Raw genomic sequence first — 25,178 nt, 5'->3', positions numbered from 1 at the left:
TTATCCTATATACGCTTTAGGTCGCTATTAATGTACTATATAGCGTAGACAACTAGTAAATAGTCGTCTAGAAGAGCCCTCGGTATATTTCGTTAGTTAAGTTTATAGTTACAAATGTAGTCGTTATACTGCTTTCGACTAGAGCTATTAAACATAGTGCAGTCCTTAAGTTTAGCATCCTTCTTTTAGATAGATAGTAAAGAAGGTCCTACTATTAGCTTAGTTGTCGGGGCTTCCTAAAGGTAGCGAAGTTCGAGGAGGTCGTCCTTTAGCTATTGTTCTTAGCGTAGGGCAGTAAGCCTGTTTTAAGTAGCTTCTTAAAGTCTCCTTACTAGTTAAGGGCTAAAGGCTAGTTAGCTATATCGTCGATTAACAATGTTATTAAGAATGTCGTTAATAGGCAATTCTAGATTATTACCTAGAATTATAGGTTCTTCTTTAGTAGGCCCTCTAGTAGGCTCTTTAGTAGGTGCTTTAGTAGGCACTTTAGTAGGTGCTTTAGTAGGCACTTTAGTAGGCACTATGCTACTAGCGTTGTCGTTGCTAGCGCTACTAGCAGTAGTACGGTTGTTATTGCTTCGTAATAAGCCGGCTATTATAATAGAGGGTAATACTAATAATATATTATAGGCCACTAAGATACGGATATAGCGGAATTAGTAGATATCGGCTTAGTGCGATTGATTTAGTATAATAGGCCGTATAGAAGGCCTTACTTAATAATTAGTACGATTGTTTCGATAGAATAGTACGTATAGGTCCTATTCTTCGGGCGTAATATAGTTAGATTAGCGATTTTCGTAGCTATACCGCTAAAAGCTTAAAATAAGGACTATCTAGCTGCTGCCCTTAAAGGGTAGATCGAATACTATATAAGAAGGGTTATATTAGCAGGTAGATAGGGTAGTAGTAGGTATAGGTAGTATTCGATAAGAAGCTAGAAGAAGAGGGAGAAAGGTAGGCAAGTTAGCCTATTACTAAGCGCTAAGCCCTGCCTAAGGTATTAAGACCCTAGCTTCACTCGAGCCCGGTTACATACTAATTACGTGTAACCTCTTTAGTCCTAACAGGTATTTATAAGTAAGTATCGGGTCTCTACCCGAAATTAAGAGGTCCCCTTAGAACTAGAAAAAAGGATATAATATTACCTCCGAAACTACCTAGAGCCTACTAGAAAACCTACGGAAATCCTTATTAACCTAGCTAATCCGGCGGACCGATACGATTAGTACCGAGACGGAGAGTAGTAGGAATATCCCTAAAAGAAAAGAAGATTAGCGAGAGAAAATCTAAGAATAGAGATAAACTTACGTCTAAGTTTGTTATACTACGATATTAGTAACGGTACTCGTTACCTCCGAGGCGATAGCGCTAAAGGAAATAGTTAGCGGGGGTTTTATCGCAGGAAACGGGAAATCCTACCTAGATAGTAATCTCTACGGCTAGAGAGACTTAAGGGCTTTCTATACCTTAAGAACCTTAAGAAGCTCGGAGTGCTTCTCGGCGACGTTGCCGCGGGTCGCGCGGGTATAGCTAGCGTAGGCTACGTAGGCTATTTAAGGATTAAATAGTTAGCGAGGGTTTTAGTATAGGAATCGCGAAAACTTATAGTAGAGCGTAAGCGATTCTCTTATAAGCGCAATTAGCGTAGGCCCTCGAGCTAGCGGGCTAAAAAGAAGTTAGCGGACCCTACGATAAATAGGGCGGGAACCTTATAGATTAATCGACGCAGTCCTCGCCGGAGTTATAGTAACTAATATAGTAGATTCGATAGGCTATCTAGGATAAGTTAATTTTACGAAGGAAATCGCGGAATATAGAGAGGGACTTACTATAGTAGTAGTAGTAGTAGTAGTAGTAGTAGTAGTAGTAGTAGTAGTAGTAGTAGTAGTAGTAGTAGTAGTAGTAGAGGGTATATATAAAGAAAAGAAGAAGAAGAAGAAGAGGGAAATATTAATACTTTTAGAAGGCGACGCTAAAGTAAAGGTCGCGAAAGTAAAGGAAAGCGCGATTATAAGTAAAGCGTTTAAAAGCGTAGTACGGCGCGTTCTAGAAGGCGGTAAGTAGGTAAAAGAGCGCGGTTTAGTAGTCGCAAAGAAAGTTATAGTCGTTAAAATCCTAGGTACGGCAACCCCGACTAAAAAGTAGTAGAAACCCCGATCGTAAAGAAGGAAACTACGAGCGCGTTACTCTAGAGAAGCTTAGATAGGTATAAATCTAAGATTATCTAATAGATAAAGTAATAGCGATAGAAACTATAGAGGGATTTCTATCTCTACTAAGGAAAGGGAGGAGGATAGGGATAATATAAAGGGCTACGCCCTAGGTAGAAAGCGCTAGCCTTAGGTATTCGGCCTACGCGACTCTAACCTACTACTTAGCGCTTAGCGCACCGTATAAAACTATTCGGATTTACGTAGATAGACTTAGCTCTTTATCGAACCTATTAAGTCTTATATCTAGCATCTGCGTACGCGTTGCTTACCCGTAATAGATAGCGACGAAGAGGGCGCCGATAGGGAACCCGGAAGATAGCGGTAATCTGTAATAATATAATACAATATAACACAACGGTATTCAGCACTCCTCGGACGAAATGGCGAAGTTCAGTTTATACAGACTGCCGACCGACTGATATATGCAGTTCACACATGACATGATTTTTCTTTCACCAACTATACTGTCAGTCATACGTCTACGTCTACATCTACAACTTCATCTTCTCGAACCGCGCCAAACTATCCTCATAAGCCTTCTGCTCGCTAAAGAGATCCTTCAGTCTAGCATCTGCCTTGGCCTTAATCTCCTCACTGACACCAGACGCCAATTCCGAGATGAGCTTTTGCTGCTCTTGCACAGCTTTTGCGCTTTCCTCGAGCTTCGGTTTCTGCTTCTTGATTTCGGCAGCGGGATCAGGGTTCGGGATTTGGAGGAAGATGTTCGCGGCGCTGGATACTGGGTACACGGAATAGCCGTCCGGGATTTCGGTGGAGTGGATCTTGAGTTCTGCGGTACCCTTTGCAAGAGCTTTGATAGACGCGAGATATTCTTCAGCTGTCTTTGTCGCTTCCGGATTGAGGGTTTGCACGAGACCGATACCGCCCTCCTTGATGCCGTGTTCGCTGAGGAGAGATCGGAGACCTTTAGAGCAGCCAAGCACGAGCTCGTAGTCACGCTCTGACTTCGGATCGTCAAGCGTCTGGTCGTATTGTGGGTAAGCGGCGCGCACTATACTTGGAGTATTGTCGTTCGGCCGGCGTGGGAGACGCTGCCAAAGCTCTTCCGTCAAGAAAGGCATCATGGGGTGGATCATGGTCAAGCCGCCTTCGAGTGCGGTGTAGAGCGTGTCAATGGCGCTCTGCTTTTCCTCTGTTGTCCCGTCTCGGATGATCGCCTTGCTGTTCTCGATATAGACGTCGCACAGCTCTGAGTACCAGTACCCGTAGATGGCTTGGGTCGCTTTGGAGAACTCACGCGCTTGGAGGGCATTATTGGCATCGCGGGCAGCAATCGTGAGCTTGTGCAAGATCCATCTCTCCGGAAGACTCTCTTTCCCAGTCTTGCCGCCCTTCTCCTTGGGCTTAAAGTCGGCAGGCAGGTTGCCGAGCACGTACTTTGTCGCCTGGTAGATCTTGTTGCAGAAATTACGGTAGCCGCGCATAACCTTGACGTCGAAGTTGATGTCTCCTCCTCCGGTGGCATAGTTGATGAGGGTGAATCGTAGTGCGTCAGCGCCGCACTCGTCAATGCCACCAGCGAAGGCTTTCTGCTGCCATTTCGTAGCTCTCTCAATCTCCTTTGGCGCCAGATTACCTGCTTTTAGCTTTTCAGTAAGCGTTTCAAGGGACACACCGTCCATGATATCGATCGGATCGATGACGTTGCCGAGCGATTTTGACATCTTGCGTCCTTCAGAGTCTCGAATGAGGGCATGGTTGTACACTTCCGTGAAGGGGACTTTGCCTGTCATCTTGATGCCAAACATGATCATACGTGCAACCCAGAAGAAGATAATGTCCCATCCAGTCTCGAGCACAGATGTCGGGTACAGCTTCTCGAAGTCGTGTGTCTTGTTGGGCCATCCGAGCGTCGAGAATGGCCACAGTCCAGATGAGAACCATGTATCAAGACAGTCAGGGTCGCGCTCCAGCTCGAACTCCTTGCCTGGGAATTTCGCTTCTGCCTTCTTGCGAGCGTCCTCTTCTGTCTCACCGCACACCCAATACTGTGGATCTGAGTCGTACGCGCCACCCTCCTTCAGCTTGACGTAGTATGCTGGGATCTGGTGCCCCCACCAAAGTTGGCGTGATATGCACCAGTCGTCGATGTTCTCCATCCATCTGAAGTAGTCGCGCTCGACAAGAGCAGGCATAATCTTAATCTCGCCCTTCCTCACAGCTTCGATAGCAGGCTCTGCCAGCGGCTTCATATACATCCACCATTGCGGCTTCAGCACTGGTTCAATGACATCCTTTGACTTGCTGCACAGAGGGATCTGCATCTTGTTGTTATCTTTCCCAACGTACAACCCCAGCTTGGTCAGCTCATCAATGATCTCGTATCGAACATCGAAGCGCTTGTGTCCAGCGAAAGGCCCGGCATTCTCGTTCATGGTGCCATCGTCATTCAGGATATTGATGAATTCGAGATTGTTCGCCTTGCCTCGCTTGAAATCGTTGAAGTCGTGCGCAGGTGTAATCTTGACGGCACCAGTCCCGAAGTCCTTCTCGACATCGTCGGCGCCGAAAATGGGAAGGAGACGGTCGACGAACGGATGCTTGACCTTCTTCCCGATGAGGTGCTTGTACCGCTCGTCAGTGGGATGGACAGCAACACCAGTGTCGCCAAGCATGGTCTCGGGACGAGTGGTGGCAACCTCGATGAATTCTTTGGTACCGTCGATAGGATACTTGAAGTTCCAAATGGTACCGAACTCAATCTTCTTGTCATAACCCGGAACGTCGAGCTTTGTCGAGCCTTCGAGCTCTTTTTGGTCGACCTCCAGATTGGAAAGGGATGTGTTGAGAGCTGTGCACCAATTCACCAGACGGTTGGCGCGGTAGATGAGACCTTCGTCATGTAGCTGAATGAAAGTCTGTCGAACAGCTGCTGACAGATTCTCGTCCATGGTAAAGGCTTCTCTCGTCCAGTCCATCGAGCCACCAAGTCGCTTCATGCCCTTGTTGATCTTGGCGTGGTATTCCTCCTTCCACTCCCAGACAGTTTCAACAAACTTTTCTCTGCCGAGATCATGGCGTGTGGTACCGTTTCGTCGGCGGTAGAGCATGTTCTCGACCACGCTCTGAGTTGATAGACCTGCATGATCGCATCCCGGCACGAAGAGCACAGTCTTGCCTTGCATACGATTCCACCTGATCATGGTGTCTTGCAAAGAGGTGGCTAGCGCGTGTCCGATGTGCAGAGCGCCGGTGACATTCGGCGGGGGTATGGAGATGACAAAGTAGCCAGCATCTTTAACATTGCCATCGCTCTTGAACTCGGGCTTGTGAAAGCCTTCCTTCTCCCACCAGTCGTACCACGCGCTCTCCACAACAGATGGATTGTAGGCCTTGTGATACTCGTCGTCCAAAGGCTCGAGGATCTTCTTGTCTCCCTTGGGCGTCTTTTCGACGTACGGCGGCAGCTTTGTCTGCTGTTTCTTCTCCTTCTGCTGTTTAGGCGCAGATGCTGCCTGCTGCTGTTTCTGCTTCTGCTGCTTTGCCAAGAACTTGGCTTCTTTTTCCGCCTTCGCCCGCTCTTTTGCTAGCTCTTTCTCCGTCTTCTCCTTCTTGGGTGCATTCGCGTCGCCGCCATCTTTGCCTGGGGCCGACTGGCCTTGGATGTCGCTATTCGCAGCTTCCAAGATTGCGTTTTTGCTTTCTGCTGATGGTGGAGGTGGCTGGCCTGTTGCTGGGCCCGTCTTCTCCCCAGTGGGATTGTGAGAAGCGTGGTTCAAAGCCATCGTCACAGTGGTACAGAAAGTGCGATGGGTTGTTCTTACACAGAGCGCGCGCCGGAAGAGCGCTCTGGAAATCGTGTTGAAGGCTGCTCTCTCAGGGCATTTGACTCAAAGGAGTGACTGTGCTGGTGCTGTGAGTCTGCGGGCCGGGATGGGACAAGGAGGGTTGCAGAGTCGTTGTCATCAAATGAGTCGAACTTTTGCCTTTCCTTTCAAGCATTGGAATCGGCTTGGCTTGCAGAGGAGTCGGAGTCAGGATCGACGTCAGGCACGCTCAGGCACGAATTGGAAAAAGCTTAAACCTGTATACCGGGCTTCGTCGTTTTCACGTCTTCTCCCTTTCTTCCACTATATGTATATTAATCTGCCATACCGTTGAGGTCGTGCGCTTGCGCCTTCTCGGTCACCTCTACACGCTGGCCGTGGCCGTGTGGCTAGCAGATTGTCGTGATGGCCACATCACAGTCAGGATACGATAGGCCTGCTTCGATGCCGTCCTTTCTGGCATTGGGGAGATCAGTTGCGCACTGCAGAAAGCCCCCTCACACATTCTAAGCACGTCAAAATTCATATGACGAGTGTTGTGCTTTGAAGACGTGATGTATGGGAGGCCGACATCTGGCTTTAGAATACTTACCAGCATCTCCCTTGCTGCCAATATCATCATTCTCGCCGACACCGAGGCATCTCATATATATTTGACAGATGCGCTCCAACTCCTCCCTCTGCTGCATGCCACCATACCACCAACGCACGAACATGGACGGGGACCTCGAGAAGGGGCTGTTGGCCTACCACTGCCACCAGCACTATTTGACCCTGACTCCGACGCTGGCCCCACGCCCGTCATCAACGGGACCAGCACTCATCAGCAGCGTCGCCACGAGCGTCTTGGAAGTGCTCTCGGAGCCTGCTCATATGCTCATGACGTGGCTCTTTGAAGCGTATTCGCTGTCCCGCCAGTGTATGGAGGATTGACCCCTTTCTACCTCTTCCATCATCAATGGCTGCTCACTTGCTCCACCACCACGCACGCCATACATCACTAGTCAACAAGTAGTGGCGACACCGAGCATCTCACACTTACTGTATCGCTCTCCGGCTTTTGTCAATGGATTCCTGTGTCACTCCCGAATATGCCATTCAATACTGTACACGCACGCACGCACGCTAATTGACCACCTTCAACTATGATATTGACCATCTGCGAATCCTCGCCGTAGTCGCCTTTGCAGCTGGTCGGAAGCTTAAACCCGACCTTCGAAGTTCGAAACATGAGCTCACCTCCACCTTCGTCCTCTCTCGACATCCTACTTCCCGAAAGGACATACGCTCTCCAGCCCGCACCCGCACCCGCACCCGCCTCAATTGCCTCGCCTTCCACCCCTTCTAGCTGCTCTCCTGATAGTAGCTCCACCCCCGAAGCCGAGCAGAAGGAGACCGTCAAGCAGGAACTTGAGCGCATATCCAGCGCCTTCGAAAATGCCATTCAGAATGGCCAATGGGTAGCATTGGACCATCTCAGTGCCAAGTACATCTCACCTTCCTTCCATGCCCGCTTTGACAATGCGCTCATCTCCTCCTGGACCGACTACGTAACTCTGGTGTCACTCTGGACAAAGACCAACCCTGGCTGGCAGAAGAGTGTGCTGAGCACCGAAGCAGATGTCGACGAAGAGAATGGCCAGGCTACAGTGTACATCCTCATGAAGGTTACTGGTTGGCCGGTACAGTTTGACAGGATGGTCGTCAGCGTACTGACGTGGAAGAAGCCAAGAAGACGATGGGTCTGCTGTGAGAATACAACGATGCGAGGCGTCGACACCTTCCAAACTGGAGCAGGTGGCTGAGGGTAGCATGTGACGGCTCGAGCGAATATTCCATCAGCGCTGCAGTGCAAGAGCAGCATTGAAGCCGTAACATGCAGCGCGCGAGATGCAGACACAGTCATCGTCAACAGTCTCGAGTCACCAGTGCCTTTCTTCTGGGTAGTACCTAGAGTGTGCATTCTACAATAACTTTGAGCCGTCCATCCCCGCGATCGAAGCGATCTTGGGTCATCGGGCGGGGCCTGGCAGCAATTGCAGGCGCAACGTGAGCGTCACTGGACTCCCACCCTTGTTGGAGAGGCTATTCTAAGTTACCAGCGACGACAAGCGGGCTTCGTTGGAGTTCTATCTTCGGGTACAAGGGTCGGATGAAATCATGCCTGCCTGCCTTTGCGGCACAGCCTGTCAGCAAACGGCTCGGATTTTCATCCGTCTTTTTTTTTTCTCGTCGTGCTGGTCGATATGACGAATTGACATGCACTGTAGCGCATAAAGTTCTCCTGTGATTGCGCGGAACACTGGCCGCAGAACTGTTTCTGGCCTGTGTTTCAGATGGCATAACGCAAGTAACGCAAAAAAGTGAACGAACTCGCGCCACCCTTCCCTACCCAGCAGATCTCGTACCTTCCGCAACACAACCAATCGACACTTGACAAGGACGGGATTCCAACCTCTTGGTCCTGGGATCAGAACCCATGCACCAGCCGCCTAAATAGCTGATCCTTGCCAGTAGCCTGGTTCTGGGAACTTTCGGACCGCATGCAGGGAAGGTTCACGATCTCGCCCTGCGAAAGTGGGAGAGCCGACCAATGTTGCTCTTGCCGAACACAGATCAGGAGTAGTTCGTGAGTTTGTGCCGACGCGACTCTGCTAATTGGCTCAATAACCAGGAAATGGCTCTACATACAGTTACATACCATGGAAGGAGACTGTCTGTGCCTTGACGCATTGATGAACACCATTGACATCGAACTTGGACCAACGCACCACCTGCACTTCGAGGCTCTATCATCAGCAACAACATTGACATTAAGGAGGCGAGACGCGTTCAGTCATAAGCTGCGAGACCTCTCCAACCACCACATATCTGAGACAACCACATCTGCCATGCATACGCAGCAGCAGCAGCAGCAGTGAATACGAGAAGCTTGGAACACGCGCATCAACGTCAGACTCCAGCAAGATCTGCATACAATCAACCACAAAGATCAACACCACCATTATCTTCCGCCAAACCCCACCATCTTACCATCCTCCATCCCAGCAAAGATGGGCATCTGCCTCTCCACCCGCAAACGTCCATCCTTCTACTCATCCGACGACCTCTTCCACAAATCCCCCACCACAATGCCCGAACTCGTCATCCCCGACCACCACCCGGCAAGTCCCAAATTCGTAAAAGACAGCGTCACGGAACTTCGACACGAACTTTTCGTCCATCGACCTTGTGCTGCGGCGCTCAATTGGGGTCATGGAGGAGGGAGAAGGAAGCGGAGTTCGAGTTGGCCGCATAACAAGACGGCGGATCGGTGGGAGAGTCCTAATACTAGTGTTATGGATTGGGATGAGAAGGTGTGAGTTATGGGAAGGGGATGGAGGGAGAAGGTGGAATGGTTAAGGTAGGTTAGTAATGATATATGATGGTGTTTGGTGTAATGGAATGGTACAGGTGATTTGATTTGTAGAGATGGATTGTGTGATATACTAGGTGGCTGGTTGCTGGGAAAATTTCTATAGGGAGATATATATATATATATATATTTTCGTCTTTGAAGACGAGGGAAATATACGGTTTATTTTATTTATTTTACCTTTCTTTCTTCTATCTGCTATATGTATTTCAAGGCTCGCTTTATTACGCCTTAAACATCGAAAGTACTATATAGACCCCCCTCCCCCGCCTAGTAATACTAAACTTACGACACTTACTACGTACCTTATTTAGTCGTAACATTTTCAAGGTTCTCTCTAACTACAGTGCATTTATAACCCCAATCCAAAATCCACCAACTTGTCCTCATCGATCGGGCATTTAATACCTAGAATAACAATAACCGTATAAAAGGAAAGCACAGTACCTATCGACTCTATAGCCATTCAAGATTCAGAAATTGCAAATAGCAATAGTCCGGCGCCAAGTTCGCGATCACTGTCTTCGATCCTATCAATAACCCACCTCCCCCTCTCCTCTCTCTCTGCTGAAGGACTGAAGGCGAACTCCCTCCTCGACCGCATCTGCACTCGGGACATTGGTAAGGGTAAGGGTCGAGTCGAGGCAGGTAAGCTTTTAGTCGAAGCGGTGTATTTGCTTCTTCGTCGAGGTCAGCATGGATCTCCAATGCTGAATCTCAGTGTCAAAAAATTACCCGCAGCCATCGTGACTGTAGGACGGCCTGAGAAGTGTTTTCGACATCCGAGTCAAAGTCGCCAGGACACAGACACACGAGATTTGTAGATCCGAGCTTCAGCAGGCCGTGGCTGCAAATACAAATACGCCGACAAAAGTGACGGCGGGCCAAGCCCCGACATGTGAAAGCCGCCTCCTCCTCATTGTCGAACGCCGTCACTCCCACATACATCTTCATCTTCACGTTCGGCTCATCGTGCACGCTAGCTTGAGAATTGTCAGAGCGATGCGGGTGCACATAGTTCCTTCATCGTTTGCTAAAGCGGAAGTAAGACAAGAGACGGACACGTGGCTAGTCATGCAAATTGTAAGCGGGTATCTATCGCATCATTTCTATAGAGACACAGCACTCACGCCGTTCGTAATTTTCGCGGCGCCGTTGAGCTCGGCAATCTTCCGCGTGACTTCCTCCTCAAGGTTGGCCATGTCGATGAGCACACCGCTCTTCTCTGGGTGATCATCTGGAAGGCCGTTCACCTTGAGCTTACATTTGTTGTCCTTGAGTTCGTCCTCGCCAAGAATCACTGCCAAAGGGACGCCGTTCTGCTCGGCAGCCTTGAATTGCTGCGGCAGTTTGGGTTTGGCTTTCCAACTGAACTCTGCCTTGATGCTAGCTTTCCACAGTCGCTTTGCAACTGCCATACGTTCCTTCAAAAGGCCACTGCCGAACGCCATCACGTATACGTCGACCTCGTTAGTGCGTATTGGGGCTGATGCAGCATCTTGGGCGAGTCTCTGCTTGGTTATGCTGAAGATACGCTCCACACCGAAAGATATACCGACGCAAGGAATCTGGCCTTTGCCGCTGAACATGTTGACCAGATTATCATACCGGCCACCTGCGGCGACCGATCCAACGCCGACAGTAGGGTCATTCGATCTATCCTCCTCGCCATCGACGTTTGAAGCTCCCTTCTTGGGCTTTGATTCTCCCTTGCCTTGCTGCTTAATTGCTTGGCCTTCGGATGTTTGAGGTGCAGAGCCTTCGGTGACGACCTCGTAGATGACACCAGTGTAGTAGTCAAGGCCTCGAGCTAATGACATGTCAAATGAGATCCTGTCCATGCATTCGTAGATCTTGAGGTAGTCGAAGAGCAATGCCATATCTTCCAGACCCTTCTTAGCTGACTCGTTGGCGGAGAGCTTCGCATCGGCTTGGAGCTTGGCCAGCAGCTCCTCGCCTCCCTTCAGCACAACATATTCTCCTATCCGATCCGCGATCTCCGGATCTAAACCCTTCTCTTCCGTCATTTCTCTGCGGACTTCTGACCACGGTGACTTGTCAAGCTTGTCGACTGCTGACGAAATCGTGCGAATCTTCTCCTCCGGCACACCACAGACCTGGAAGATGCCGTCCAAGATCTTGCGGTGGTTGATTTTAATTGTGTACTGTCCACTCCATCCTAGCGCCTCGAAGACCTCCACCTGAATATTGATGATCTCGGCGTCGGGAAGCATTAGGTCGTAGGTTCCTGCAATATCGAAGTCGCACTGGTAAAATTCTCGCATTCGGCCTTTGGTCATGGCGGGCTGATCTCTTCGATATACCTTTGCGATGTGATATCTCTTTATGCTTTGCACGCTTGAGTTCATGGCCAGCCATCGTGCAAATGGTACTGTGAGGTCGTATCGTAATGAGCAGAGCTCGCCGCCCTGGTCTGCGAGATCGTAGATGAGTTTGCTGTCTTCGCCATACTTGCCGGCAAGGATTTCTTTAAGCTCGAAAACGGGTCTACAGTAACGCTGTTAGTGTATAACATGCACAAGACCATATCTCATACTGCACCTACGTATCGATCGTGACTCCTCCGTGACGCTTGAAGACTTCGGTGATGGTGCTGAAGATCTTGTCGCGAATGACCATATCCTTGCCGTCCCAGTCCTTCGTACCCTTGGGCACTTTCAGCTGGTAGCTGCTCTTGCTCTCCTTCTCTTTCCCCATCTCGTCAATTTCAATGAACTTTTGGAAGACCGTCTGTCGGCGCTGGGTTGCTCTGGTAAAGGGTCTACAAGTCAATGCAGGTCGGATCGTACGTGGACGTGGTTGTAGTCCAAAAGCGCTGGAGAGGTGCAGAAAGCGCTTCATACAAAAAGAGCGTGGATGTTGCCAACGTGTGAGTCGAATGCTCCCTGCCAGTCAGGCACTGGTCCAGAAACATTTGGCAGTCGCAGAGAGCGGAGCGGAGTGGGGGCCGGGCGAATCAGCGACCTCCTCCAAAATCGCGCCAGGCACACACTTTCCCAGCGCCGCCTTCTGCCATCCTTTGTGACAACTACACCTCCACACAAGATGTAGCCATGGCCGTACAATCGGCCGCAAAGCCCATAAACACACAGGAAATCACCGACAAGGCTCGCCGGGAGCTGCTACTGCTGCTCGAAGCCGTACGCGGATATCTGCCCGCAAAATCTTGCACCACTATGCTCACATCTGCTACAGGTGAGAGGCAAGAAGAATCTGGTCATTGAGAAGTCCTTGGCTGGCACCATCGGCCTCATTGTCAAGTTCAGCACTCTGCAGGAGTACGGCGTTGACAAGCCTTTCTTCCTCGAGAACCACAATGTCGACTCCAGCCAGCGAAATATCGTTTTCATGGTACGAGGAGAGAATGCGAAGAAGATTCGCATGGTAGCTGGTATGTATTATTCACCTTTTCCTGCACGAGTACCTCGCACGAGGCCAAGGGGATCTTAAAGTAGAGTATGCAGATGTATTGCACCCACTTTGTGTATTCAGTCTTGATCCCAAGATTAATCAGATGAAAAGCTCGCTCTGAAGCCTCACGTGTCCTGATCATGTCGAGAGCCATTGAAACTTGCTTACATTCATTCCATTACCTGTTTGCGTCTCGAATGCCAGCTAACAGAAACAGAGCAGATCAAGCTGGTCCGAAGCACAAGTCAGATAGACCATGTTTTCACCATAATCTGGGTGCCACGCCGGACTCTCGTCAGCAATCTGATTCTCGAGGAACATGGCGTCTTGGGAGAGGCGAATATCACCGAGTTCGCGCTCAACTTTGTGCCTCTCGAGCCAGACGTACTATCTCTAGAACTCGAAGACGCCTTCAGCAGTCTCAGCCTGAGAAAGGATCCCACCAGCATCTTCGCGTCTGCAAAGGCGTTGATGCTGATGCAGAAACAGTATGGTCTCTTTCCAAGGATTCTCGGCAAGGGCGACAATGCTAAACGACTGGCGGAATTACTCCAGCGCATGCGACAAGAAGAAGACGTGAATGCATCGGCAGATCCCAGCAATACCTACCTTTCTGGCTTTGGTCTCACCCCGAGCGCTTTGATAGAGAATCTCATCATCATCGATCGCGATGTAGATTTTCCCACCGTGCTCTCTACGCAATTGACGTATGAAGGTCTTGTGGACGAAGTCTGGGGAATCAGCAATAATAATACCGAAGTCGACTCCTCAATACTGGGCGGGGCACCTGCGACACAATCACAGCAGACCGGCTCTACTACCACGCCCACCGCAGCTACCAAGCGCAAGGTCATTTTAGACTCCAGCGATAAGCTGTATCCAGATTTGCGCGATGCCAATTTCGCAACCGTTGGACCAGCTTTGAATCGCATAGCGCGGCGTTTGGCTTCGGATAGCGAAAGCATGCACAACAAAGACCAAACGGTTGCAGATCTCAAGAATGTTGTTGCCAAGCTCCCATCATACCAAGCAGAATCTGCGGCCCTCAAGGTCCATACCAGTTTGGCAGAAGAAATCCTGAAGACGACGCGTAGCGAGAGCTTTGGTCGCATGCTCGAAGTTCAACAGAACCTCCTCGCAGGAACCGATCCGAGCAGTCTACACGAGAACATCGAAGAGCTCATCGCTCGAGATGCACCTTTATCAACCGTCCTCCGGCTCCTCTGCCTCGAAAGCTGTCTCACCAACGGCATCCGCCAACGAGACCTCGACACCTTCAAACGCCACATCCTCCAAGCCTATGGCTACCAACATACCCTAACCCTCACCAACCTCGAAAAAATGTCCTTGCTCATTCCCCGAGAATCCCACAGAGGCTACTTAAACCCCATAGCAGGATCCCTCGGCCAAACATCCACCGACTGGTCATCAATCCGCAAAACTCTCCAACTCTGGACCGACGAAGTGCAAGAAGCCGATCCAACAGACACAGCCTACGTCTTCAGCGGCTACGCACCTTTAAGCGTCCGATTAGTCCAGAGCATTCTCCAAAAATCCTACCTCCAAACCCTTGTGAATCCCGGTAAGCAACAGGCCCCCGTTCCTGGACCTACCGGCACCGGCTGGAAAGGTTTCGAGGATACCTTGTCGAGAATCCGGGGAGCCACGGTCGACGTGACCCAAAAAGGTAGCGACGCAGATGCGTCGCATGCGCGGAAGATCCTGCGAGGAAGTAAGGAGGGTCCCAAGACCACGGTTGTGTTTTATTTGGGAGGTGTAACGTATGCTGAGATTGCCGCTTTGAGGTTGGTGAGTAGGCAGTTGGAGGAGAGTGGAAGTGGGAGGAAATTGGTGATTGCTACGACTGGGATTCTTGGGGGGAAGAGAGCGGTGGATGTGGCGATTGAGAAGCGGACGTTTGCAGCGTGATTTCAGCATAAGAATCAACCATCGCGAGGGAAATGTCGCAGAGTATAGTAAGTAGTTAGTTCCCAAGAAGAAACGACAACAACCAAGTATCTAGTGCGAAGTCTGGTCCGGTATCCATCCATACTCATTATGATAGCTTTTATCCCAACAAAAAGTAGTCACCAAACAATCCATTCATCCATCAATCCCATGCTCGCTCGCTCAACAATACGGGCTCGAATGCTATGCCAAAAAATCCCCTCGACATCCTTCCTGCTCTTCCAAAAACCAAGACCAAGACCAAGACCAAGAGTTCCTGATCCTCTCCAACAAACAATCTCCTATCATGTTTTTTTTCCATCTCTTCCATCCACATTATTACCTCCTCCTCTTTCGTCATTCAAAGCAAAACCGCAAACCCCAAAACCGCACCCCCCACAAGCGCCACGCTCCCAAACGTCTGACCCGCACTGAGCGCCCAAACCCTCACATTCCTGATCCCCGAGCTCTGACTCCCTCCATTCCCACCACTGCCCCCCGTACTCGACGCCTGCTGCCCACCAAACCCCGTATACACCGTCGCGACCTGACCATCACTCCCCGTCGTCGTCACCGCACCCCCTCCCCCCGCCGTCGCCGAGCTCGTCATCGTGCGCGTCAACGTCGAAGTGTTCTGGCGTTTCGGATTGAGAGCGCCGCAAGGGTGATCTTGTCGGCAGGCCGCGGCGCAGGTGTTGTCGTTTCGGCAGTTGGACACGCATTGCGAGCCCCATTCGGTGCAGATGTAGTAGGGGAGGGTTTGGGAGTATTCGCTGACGTTGGGGGACAGGCCGTTGTCGCAGACGCAGGAGTAGGTGAGGGAGGTGGCGTCGCAGGTGTTGGATTCTGTGGTGCCCGAGGCGGCGCCTTGGTCGAGGCAGATTAGGGGGCATTGGGTGGATTGGTCGAGGCACCATTGTTCTGTGGGAGGAGGGAGAATGTTAGTGGGGAGGAGATGGGGGGGGGGGGGTTTGGAAGGGACGAAACTCACGTCTTGTGGCGTTGGCGACTGTGTGTGGATCTATGGCGTATTGGGCCATGGCGGTGAGGGCGAAGAGGGAGGTGGTGAGGATGGAGTTCATCATGGTGGGTTGTTGTTGTTGTTTTTTTTATCGTCTGGTTCGTGGATTATTCGTCGTGAAGGGAAGTTTTCGTTGGAAGTTATGTACGGGGAAGAATCTGATGCGTGGGAATGTAAGTAGAATGTACAGCGAGAAAAGTCCTGTCGATGGTGCGTGGTGATGAGAGAAGGGAGCTGCTGCAGCCACACGCAACAACAGATGTGGGCTGAGTGTTGGCAACGGCAACGGCAGCCTCCTTCTCGCAGATGCAGATGTGTGATGTGAGTATGTGGGACAGAAAGCACTCACCTAGAGAAAACAAGCTCCGAGGCAAGGGATAACTTACAGCGAGGAGCAGCGAACGACGGTGGTTTTGTTGTTGATGGGAAAGAGGTGCCTCGTTGCCACCACAAGAATAATGATCAAACGGTTCCCCAAGCGATGGACGGATTATTCAAGACAAGTAAATGCAAAAGCAACTCTCGGGCCTCCACGAGATACCGGGGGACGTTGAGACTGGTATATTAGGGCCAAACGACGAAAGTATCAATAATGGCTCCAGGAGCTTGGGCGCGCGGAACCCATGTCTGGACTCTGGATGCACGAGATTCCTCGCCACCGGCAGCTCGCATGCATGTGACATCGTATGTATTATACGTATACTAGTAGAGCTGCGCCATTTAACTAGTTGTGCATCGCAGCGTGTCTGACAGAGCTGCACAAACACTTCCCGTGCGCCGGATGTCGCTAGTCGGTCGCCATTCTAGCGTGTTTGCAAATAGCTTGTGCTTGGACCCTGCCTATTCTAGCCCATTCATTATTGCGGGATCTAATTCCTTCGACGCGGCAGTCCTTGCTGCAGAGAACTCTCGTCAGTCATTTGGAGTGCTCTTGCCTTGCTAGATCAATAAGAATGACTTTGGTATATAATAACTACTTGTCCTCTCGGGCAGGATCCCTCTTTCATCCATCATCAAAGAGAAGTGTCGTCTGCAGTGAGACCCATGCATGCAACTAGCAGCACAAAGGTCGGGAGGCTGGGCTGGGCTGGTAGCTTTCTCGCCCATCCGTAGATTTTCTTGCATATGCATCTCACACTGCCTTCAACGCAAATCCTCTGGGCGGTCCGGGACTCTCGGTTGGTTGCATTGGACGCGCGTTTCTGCTGGACTTCTCTCTCATCTCAGCACAGGAAGACGTAAGACTGACTAGCTTTGCTGCTGCTGCTGCATGCCTGCCTGTCTCGTATGAATGGGCCCGCCAGAGTCTCCGCCGAGTAGTGGAGAGCTACCACCAGTGCATCATGATGTCGCCACCGCAGCAGCGAACGAGGATCATGTGACCGACGCGCCGCCTTTCTGGTGGACGAGTCGCCACAGTCGGAGTGCCAGCTATCAATCGCTCACGACTCAGTCCACCCCGGCAGCAATCACCCTCGAAGACCATTCCGAGGAAGACCATGAGCAGACACAGGCATGCTGGGCCCGCTCGGTCACAATAGGCGACTACACTGTCGTGACGGGGCCGAGTGGCATGGGTGCATATGTGGTGTGGCCGGTGGATGTGCAGACGCTCAAAGGTGGCACGCTAAGCATCAGAAAGCGGTATGTAAATAGACTAACTAGCACGAGGAAACCTTCCTTCTGACAGCAACAGATACTCCGAATTCGACCGCCTTCGATCAACCCTCGTGAAAGCATTCCCGCACGCGGAGGCTATGCTGCCCGAGCTGCCTCGCAAGTCAGTGGTTTCGAGGTTTCGTCCGAGCTTCCTCGAGCAGAGGAGGAACGGGCTGGAGCATTTCTTGAAGTATCTCCATTCTCGCAACCTTCACCCACTCTAGCTGACGAACGACTATAGTTGCATACTCCTCAATCCCGAACTGGCCTCTTCGCCTGTCCTGAAAGATTTCATCTTCGCTGGAGTCATGTGCACATCATAACCAACCATTATCGGGAGTTGTGGAAGTCAGATGTCGGCGGTGTGCGTAACGAATGTGTATCTGTGTTTGTGATTTGACGCGAGCCAAGTGGAGTTCTTCCAGGAAAGGAAGAAGGGTACATGGACACGATCAGCAATGGCAAATTCTCTACCTTGTCATTTCGTCAACTCCGCGCCACTGTTGCTGGTCGAATCACACGATCTTCCAACATAAAGCGGTCGAGATGAACGAAGTCCTTGCCTGAGCTTTTGCTCATTCCTTCCGCTGAAACACTCACTCCCATTGCTTCGTTTTTCACCTAAGCGGCAAGCCACTACATTCGACTCCCGCACATCAAGACGAATCATTCCATCGAGCTCCTTGAACGTCTTCTGCTTTGTACATATGTAAATTGGTCTGCTTAGGTGGCACATTCAATGATGGGAGTTGAACTTGGAAAAGTCGACATGTCTCAATGATCGATCATCAACATGGCAGGGAAGTATTATGGAAAAGCACGGCTGACCAACCAAAAAAATGTCTAGCACATTGGTTCTGCTACCTGGCCTGACTCCTGACCCCTGACATCTTGCCAAAACCGCAATCCAAGCATTCACCCCAAAACCTCCCGTCCGGATCGTGAACCAAGCACTTTGTTTTCCTGCTGGAATGAGCCATCGCCACTATGAAGATTCCAGTCGATATCGGAAGAAGGTTCTGCTTGGATTGCTTCGACCGCTAGTGTCGGGGCGAGCATGGGAGCAACGTTCTGCTCTGGTGGTGGCGTAGCAACATGGCTGATTTGAGCTTCAAGTAAAGCCGAGTCGCTGGTGCTGGGAAAGCTCAGGCGCGTGCGCTTGGCAGGAGAGGCCTTACCTGGTGCAGACACTGTGCGCTTCATGGGGGAATTTGTTCCGAGATGTTGTGCCGATGGAGCAAGAAGTCTGGCTTGAGATGATGTGTGGAGCGCTTGATGCATTCGCTGATAGTTGTAGCTCGGCATAGGCTGCTGCGACTCCTGCTGTGGTCGAGGTTGTAGCATTCCACTGATAGCCATAGCAGCAGAGAGCATTGGATTTGAGCCATTCCTGTCGACGACCCAGTTCCGCTGAGCGTGTGTTGGATACATCCCGCTCTGGGCACCCGCATGCGCTTGACCTTGAGGACCGGTTGGCACTTGCGTGGACCAAGGCTGGGTTTGCATCGTTCCAGGGGTGTCCAAATATCCGGCCCGAAGATTCTCGTTCTTCAAAGGAGATCCAGGTCTTCCACTTGGCATCTGTGAATATTGTTGACTAAAGCTTCGCTTCGGAGGCGAGGGCGTGTTGAAGCTGCTGTCTTGTCGCTTCCACTCGCCGATCTTGTCCAGTAGCGAAGGGCTGCCACGACTGTGAAGTCCTTGTTGAAGGTTCCGTGTGCGAGAAATAGATTGCCGAGCGTTCTTCGACTTAGCTGGACTGCCAGAAGCGTCTGACTTTGATGGGGTGAACGCAGACGCATCAGACTTCTCAGGCGATGGTGATCGCGAAACATCCGTGAGCTCTTCGGCATAGTTGATTTTCTTGCCCCGGACACGCGTACTCCGCCGAACACTTTCCGACTCTTTCTTTGGAGGTTCTTCCTCTGTCTTCTTCTTTCCACGTCCACGCTTCTTCGGCGGAGAATATTGTGGCAGAGATGGATGATTCGGAGCTTGGGCATAGTTTTGAAGCGGCCCACTGGTCATGTTTGCCATAGCAGGGTTGTAAAGGCCTCCCAGCCGATGCGGTGCTGGTCCCAGAATGTTGCCATATTGAATGCCGCCTGCTTGCGGCTGGTTATGAGATGAGCCAGCCATCATGCCCAGATTAGCAGGTGGTTTGGCTAGGCCTGCTTGATACAAAGTATTCGCTGCTGATGCCATTTGAGGCAAGGGAGCTCCAGCAATGGCTTGAGACTCTGCTCCGATACTGAAGGCCGCGGCCATGGGCATGCCTGTGTGGGTGGGAGTGCTCATGATGGACTGATTCCCGTACAGCTGATAGAATCTCTTCGTCTCATTGATGATGTAGTCGCATTTCTCCATGTCCCGACGTGCCTCATTCTTCTGAGAATCGAGATTCGTCATGATCTCCTGGACTTTCTTGACGCTGGGATGAGACATGTACCTAAAGGGGGTCAGCGAGCGCTCCTTGACATGAGTGATGTATCTGTGAGCGATCGTAGAGCTGGATGCGAAGTGAGAGTGCTTGCTTGCGTGAGGCATTGGGAGGACCCACTCTTCCTTCGTTCCTCCTCGCTCCTTGTGAGCCTCCCATTTCGTCTTCAAAAGTCCCGACCAATGATTGTGCATCTGATCATGAAGCTCGTTGAATTTCTCTTCCGCCTTGTCGCGCTTCAGGTGCACCTTCTCGAGGTACGCGCCATCCTCACTGTGGCCGCAATAGTATTTGTGCTTGCCACACTTGAAGTCGAGTTGGCGCGAGGTGTTGCTGTACCACGGACAAGCGACTTTCAGCCAGAAAGTGACGTCGAGATCGTCGGCATAGGCGCACGTCTGTTCGAAGGCCTTCGTGTGGCCGCAGGCATAATTGGCCCAACCCTGAAAGCACATGGTGAAGTGAGGCGAGAGCGACTGCTCGCGACTGCCGCTGCCGGAAAGTGATGCAAGTGCCGTGCCAGGAAGGAAAGCGGTGGCGCGGCTACCAGATCGATGGTGAAGTCGTGTCGCATCTGCAAGCTTCCTTCGTTCGAGCTGATTCGGACTGTTTACTTTCGTTGTCGCGACAAAGTGAAGCCGTTGATTGACCACGTGGCTTGGCGTGCATGTGAAGCGGTTTTGATCCCCGTCATTCTCCCAAGAGGAAAGAGCCACCTGCATCCTCGACTGCACACATTGCACAGACCCCGTTCGGACGTCGAGTGACCCTTCATCCTGAGCAGCATTCTCAGCACTGTACAGCCCTGACATTCGACCTACACGGCTCTGCCTCTGGCTGCACTCATGTCCAAGCTTTCGGCGGCCTTCTCTACAGCCTTCAGAGAGCCTTTGAGTCCTGGAACAGCCGTGTTGACCAAAGTGAGGAGCCCATTACGCTTGCATCGGGCCATTCAGATTCATAATCTAACACTCAAGCAGAGGACGCCATCAGTCGCTTCACCCGAATCGGCTCTCGCTTTCGCGCGCGCCTTGAAAGGGGTTCCTGACAGCCTTGAACCCACCACACCACGACAAAGAAACTGGCCATTCAAGACCTTGATAAAAATTAGATACTTCTTATACATATCATAGTCGTAAAATATCTGGTATCTCATAGCCTGGTCAACGATGCAATCTGTATGCCCGAGATTCTGGTCCAAATTCCTAAAACCCTGTCTTGTCCATCCAAAGTTTATTGCAAACTTCACAAGCACCCTTGATGTCCGATATGCTGGTACAAAGTGTAATGCAAATTCGACCTCCTTTCCCCGAACTCCTTTCTAGCAGCAGAAAACATAGTAAAGTGGCTGATACGAGATGTTGCAAATGCTGGAACGCTTTCTATCGCCGATGCTGACATGATATGCGGCCGTGGAAATCCGTTACTGCCTTGGACGCTCGAGATTCGGTGGAATCTGAGGAACTGGAGGAACTTCCTCGCTGAGCTTCTCCTTGCTATCCTCAGCCACGCCAGCGCTGTATTCCGAGGAAACTGGTCTGCTTCGAGGGACATCCGGCTGGCTGTGACTGGCCTTGCCGCTGGTAAAGCTCAACTTGCTCTGACGCTTGGGATGTGCGAGACTGGCCTTGCTCATACGCTTGGAAGCCCGCTTCTCTTCTCTCTCCATTGCGGCAGCTTCGGCATTGGCCCTTTCAGCCTCAATTCCGGTCTTGGTCTCCACATGCTCACGCGTGAGCTCCTTGGGCCTGACGAAGAACATCACGATCAGGCCAAGAGCTGAGAAGCATGTGTACATAATCCACATGGGCATGAGCGAGTCGGCGAAGGCTTCACGAACGATGTTCTTCTGAGGCTGTCCAAGCTGGTCGATGAACTGTGTACTTGCGCCAGCATTGCCGCCAGTGACAAATTGCGCTTGTTGTGGACCGAGAGCAGCGCGGAGCTGGCCAGCCTTCTTCTCCATCTGGTTGGCGTAGACGACCTCGCCGATGACGACTGACGTACTGGTCGCAAGTTGTCGGATGAAACCCAACGTTGCCGTACCAGTTCCGATGTCTCGAGGGCTGATGTGTGCTTGCAGGGCAATGAGTGGTGCTTGGAACATTGGGCCAACACCAAGACCGCCGATGATCTGATAGATGATGAGCTTGGCCCAGCTGCTGTGAGCATCAAAGTCGATGAACAAGCCAATTCCAAGGGTCATCATGAAGAAGGCGAAGTAGATTGGCGGGAGGTATTTGCCAACTTTGGCAACAAACGCTCCAGTTCCGATCGAGCTGACCGCCAAGGCCAGTGCGGTGGGCAGGAGGTAGACACCAGAAAGGATTGGCGTGGCTCCTCGAATGGCCTGGAAGTACAGCGGGAGGTAGTAAGATGCGGAGATGAAGACAAAGCCGTGCAAGAATACCAAGGACAATGTCGCGAGGTTTGAAACCTTCGCGAACAGGCGCAGTGGCATGATGGGGTACTTGGCTCCCTTCCATTCCCACATGCCGAAGAGGAAGAGAGTGAAGGCTCCGATGATGATCAGGCACAACACTTCAGCCGAGTCCCAAGGAGAAGTGACACCACCATATTGCAGACCGAACAGGAGCATCAAGGTTCCACCAACCACGAGCATCGAGCCCAGCCAGTCAATAGCCTTCAGGCCCTCAATGATAGGCGTCTTTGGCGTCTTGATGTCCAAGAAAATGAGCAGGATGAAGAAGGCCAGACCATCAAGTGGCAGGTTGACATAGAAGCACCATCTCCAGCTCACGGCCTGTGTGAATGCACCTCCAATGATTGGACCAACGGAAGAAGCGACAGCCCAGACGGCACCGATGACACCGTAGAATGCTCCACGAATGCGAAGGGGGAAGAGGTCACCAATGACAATGTTGACCAAGATGATGAGACCACCTCCACCGACACCCTGGATGGCACGAGCTGCGATGAGCATCCCAATGCTGTTGGAGAGTGCTGCAACCAAAGATCCCACCATGAACACGACGTTTGCGAAGAGCAGCATAGGTTTGCGGCCGAAGATATCGGAAACTTTGCCCCATGACGGGATCGATGCTGAATTTGCAAGCAAGAAGGCAGAACCAATCCAAGTATATCCTGCTGTTGACTGGAAGTGTTCACTGATTGTTGGCAGCGCTGTCGTGATAATGGTTACGTCGAGAGCCGCCAGGAAGACAGCAAGACACAACGCCAACATGATGATGGCAATCTTGCCCTTTGACCGACCATTAATCTTGCCATCTTCATCTTTGTGCTCCTCCTCCTTAGGCTCTTGCTTCTCGATGTCGACGATGGTGTCAGCGCCAGTACCAGCACCTTCATCTTTGCCATGTTGTGTGGTCGATGGCCGCTCTGGCTCTTTTATGACGACGTGATCTGTCGACTGTTCAGAGTTGGCGGTGGCAGGTACAGCAATCGTCGATGCATTAGCGGACCAGATATCTGACGCGCGGTAGTCGCCATCTGTTTGCGTCGACAACCTGGCGCTAGTTCTGTTATTGTTCGGCGTCGAATGCAGCTCAGTCGGCTGATCCGTAATCTCTTCATTCTCAGGCGTGACCGGGTCCGTCTGCGCACCATCTGGGATCCATTGCTGCTGCGTGGACGAGCTCGTATACCAGTCGTGCTGCGGTTGTGAAGACATGGTGATCCGAGAGCCAATCTCGCCAAGAAAGACCAGGAGGAAGGGTGAATGCTTGAAAGGCGCGCTGGGATGGAGGACAAATACCACGCGACGAAAGCCCGAGAACAAGAAGAAGAAAAGAAGAAGCCAAATATCGTCTACGTAGACACGCTACGCCTTCACACAAGCTGCATGCTAGAGAAATGCTTGGTGTAATTGAGGAGGCGATCACGGGCGTTGCGTTCGATTGCGCCGTGCCGATCGTTCTTCGGGTTCTCGAAAACCCCGGCCGGCTACTGAGCCTAAACGAGGAGAGCGCAGTTGGGAAAGGTGCGATGGCCCTCTAGTCTCCAGTGCAGCCTTACAAAATTCTAGTTATCCTATAAAAAGGCGATATAATAAAGTCTTCTACTTAGACTCTTGTTTAAATTTCTACAGTACAAAAGATATATAAGTAATAAAAGTATACTATAGTAGGTTTCTAAAGGATTATAAATAAATTTAAGACTAGTCTAGAGTTATAATTTTATCGAAAAATTAGATAGACTATAACAGTAATTCTTTCTAATAAAATATAACTATTATTATTAGACTTTTAGTATTAATTTCAATAAAATAAATTAAATTACTTTAAATAAATTCTATATAGATTTTAAATATAACTTGAATTTCTATTTATATAAAATTCTTAAGAAAATTTCCTAAAAGGCTAGAATATATTACTTATATATTACTAGTATTATATTTATATATCTATACTTAAGTAAATTTTTAAGTAAACTTTCTTATAAATTTTTACTACCAAGTCTTCTGTTAATATATTCAGACATCTAGTATTAGCGGATCGTATATTAGGATGATCCGTTATACAATAAATCCGTGCCGCTATCCAAACTTTCGGCTTTCCTAGCCGCCCGTAAAACCTCGTGACCTTCCTCATTCCGCTACCGTGTCTCGTGTCTCGGCATTTCTTCTGCAGTTCTTCTACGCAACCACTCGATCTGCGGAGCTATAGACTCATTCAGGAAATCAAAATCCGACTTGTTCCCAAACGAAGAAGAAAGCTAAATACGAATTTCGCAAAACATCTTTCGTTCTTAAGCGCTAAAGTCCTAGGAGAGTCTGTGGCACTTTCCCCAACTATGATCCGACTTGTTCCTAAACGAAACATCTTTCGTTCTGACGCTAAAGTCCTAGGAGAGTCTCGTGTATGTTCTAGAAATCCTGCTCGCTGTTAAGAAAGATCCTAAGTCCTTGGCTGTGAAATGTGGGATCGTGATAATTCCGCAGAGTCGGGGTGATTATTGCAGTGTGTGGAGGTCAGCAGGTCGGAAACCCGGCGTTCGGTTTGCATGCTCACCGACCTGTGGCAGCTGAGCTTACAGGACTGTGTGAGGAGCTGGAATTGCGCCTCGGTATAGAGTTCAAGGCTAATGTGCCTTCCATCGCTTTCTGCTTACTGCTATACAATGCTGTGAACCATAACCAGCAAAGCGAGATATGTTATACAGGAAACTCCTTGAAGAGATAGATGTAGGGCTTTGCTCGGGAAGAAAAGAGGCAGTAGTAGCTGTTCGTGGATAAAATAGCAAGCTTCAACACCCTATGACTATGACCTTGTCAAATCTG

At 50.5% G+C, this 25,178-nt stretch overlaps 10 protein-coding genes across 10 annotated transcripts; 4 read left to right on the top strand and 6 right to left on the bottom strand.

Moving 5' to 3' along the window:
• Positions 1-2,707: 2,707 nt before the first annotated feature.
• Positions 2,708-5,962, bottom strand: MYCFIDRAFT_37855 (uncharacterized protein; the record flags this gene model as incomplete). The annotated part of the gene is made up of 1 exon (XM_007931511.1): positions 2,708-5,962. The coding sequence occupies one exon, from the start codon at positions 5,960-5,962 to the stop codon at positions 2,708-2,710; it is 3,255 nt and encodes a 1,084-aa protein (XP_007929702.1).
• Positions 5,963-7,233: 1,271 nt separating this feature from the next.
• On the top strand, positions 7,234-7,809 carry MYCFIDRAFT_199440 (uncharacterized protein; the record flags this gene model as incomplete). Its single annotated transcript, XM_007932221.1, has 1 exon — positions 7,234-7,809. The coding sequence occupies one exon, from the start codon at positions 7,234-7,236 to the stop codon at positions 7,807-7,809; it is 576 nt and encodes a 191-aa protein (XP_007930412.1).
• Positions 7,810-8,802: 993 nt separating this feature from the next.
• Positions 8,803-9,072, bottom strand: MYCFIDRAFT_212308 (uncharacterized protein). Its single transcript, XM_007932220.1, has one exon. The coding sequence runs from the start codon at positions 9,007-9,009 to the stop codon at positions 8,818-8,820; it is 192 nt and encodes a 63-aa protein (XP_007930411.1). The 5' UTR covers positions 9,010-9,072; the 3' UTR covers positions 8,803-8,817.
• Positions 9,073-10,482: 1,410 nt separating this feature from the next.
• Positions 10,483-12,137, bottom strand: MYCFIDRAFT_51928 (Hystidyl trna synthetase; the record flags this gene model as incomplete). Its single annotated transcript, XM_007931543.1, has 2 exons — positions 10,483-11,927; positions 11,986-12,137. 2 exons carry the CDS (start codon positions 12,135-12,137, stop codon positions 10,529-10,531), a joined length of 1,551 nt encoding a protein of 516 aa, XP_007929734.1. The 3' UTR covers positions 10,483-10,528.
• A 356-nt stretch (positions 12,138-12,493) lies between these two features.
• On the top strand, positions 12,494-14,780 carry MYCFIDRAFT_81243 (uncharacterized protein; the record flags this gene model as incomplete). Its single annotated transcript, XM_007932219.1, has 3 exons — positions 12,494-12,580; positions 12,636-12,831; positions 13,069-14,780. 3 exons carry the CDS (start codon positions 12,494-12,496, stop codon positions 14,778-14,780), a joined length of 1,995 nt encoding a protein of 664 aa, XP_007930410.1.
• Positions 14,781-15,363: 583 nt separating this feature from the next.
• Positions 15,364-15,871, bottom strand: MYCFIDRAFT_112372 (uncharacterized protein; the record flags this gene model as incomplete). Its single annotated transcript, XM_007932218.1, has 2 exons — positions 15,364-15,719; positions 15,790-15,871. Coding segments are annotated over 2 exons (438 nt in total), but the record flags the coding sequence as incomplete, so codon positions are not given.
• A 1,218-nt stretch (positions 15,872-17,089) lies between these two features.
• MYCFIDRAFT_204936 (uncharacterized protein) lies at positions 17,090-18,163 on the top strand (the record flags this gene model as incomplete). Its single annotated transcript, XM_007932217.1, has 4 exons — positions 17,090-17,104; positions 17,273-17,463; positions 17,516-17,668; positions 17,720-18,163. 4 exons carry the CDS (start codon positions 17,090-17,092, stop codon positions 17,799-17,801), a joined length of 441 nt encoding a protein of 146 aa, XP_007930408.1. The 3' UTR covers positions 17,802-18,163.
• Positions 18,164-18,393: 230 nt separating this feature from the next.
• Positions 18,394-20,870, bottom strand: MYCFIDRAFT_199435 (uncharacterized protein; the record flags this gene model as incomplete). The annotated part of the gene is made up of 3 exons (XM_007932216.1): positions 18,394-18,554; positions 18,657-20,524; positions 20,740-20,870. The coding sequence occupies 3 exons, from the start codon at positions 20,868-20,870 to the stop codon at positions 18,394-18,396; spliced, it is 2,160 nt and encodes a 719-aa protein (XP_007930407.1).
• A 144-nt stretch (positions 20,871-21,014) lies between these two features.
• Positions 21,015-23,597, bottom strand: MYCFIDRAFT_58758 (uncharacterized protein). Its single transcript, XM_007931580.1, has one exon. The coding sequence runs from the start codon at positions 23,568-23,570 to the stop codon at positions 21,342-21,344; it is 2,229 nt and encodes a 742-aa protein (XP_007929771.1). The 5' UTR covers positions 23,571-23,597; the 3' UTR covers positions 21,015-21,341.
• A 1,094-nt stretch (positions 23,598-24,691) lies between these two features.
• Positions 24,692-25,080, top strand: MYCFIDRAFT_178331 (uncharacterized protein; the record flags this gene model as incomplete). The annotated part of the gene is made up of 3 exons (XM_007932215.1): positions 24,692-24,725; positions 24,769-24,846; positions 24,869-25,080. 3 exons carry the CDS (start codon positions 24,692-24,694, stop codon positions 25,078-25,080), a joined length of 324 nt encoding a protein of 107 aa, XP_007930406.1.
• Positions 25,081-25,178: the final 98 nt, after the last annotated feature.

The sequence above is a fragment of the Pseudocercospora fijiensis genome (assembly GCF_000340215.1).
Source record: "Pseudocercospora fijiensis CIRAD86 unplaced genomic scaffold MYCFIscaffold_8, whole genome shotgun sequence".
Taxonomy (NCBI): Eukaryota; Fungi; Ascomycota; class Dothideomycetes; order Mycosphaerellales; family Mycosphaerellaceae; genus Pseudocercospora; species Pseudocercospora fijiensis.
Note: the sequence above shows the minus strand (reverse complement) of the source record. Positions and strands in the feature narration are given on the sequence as shown.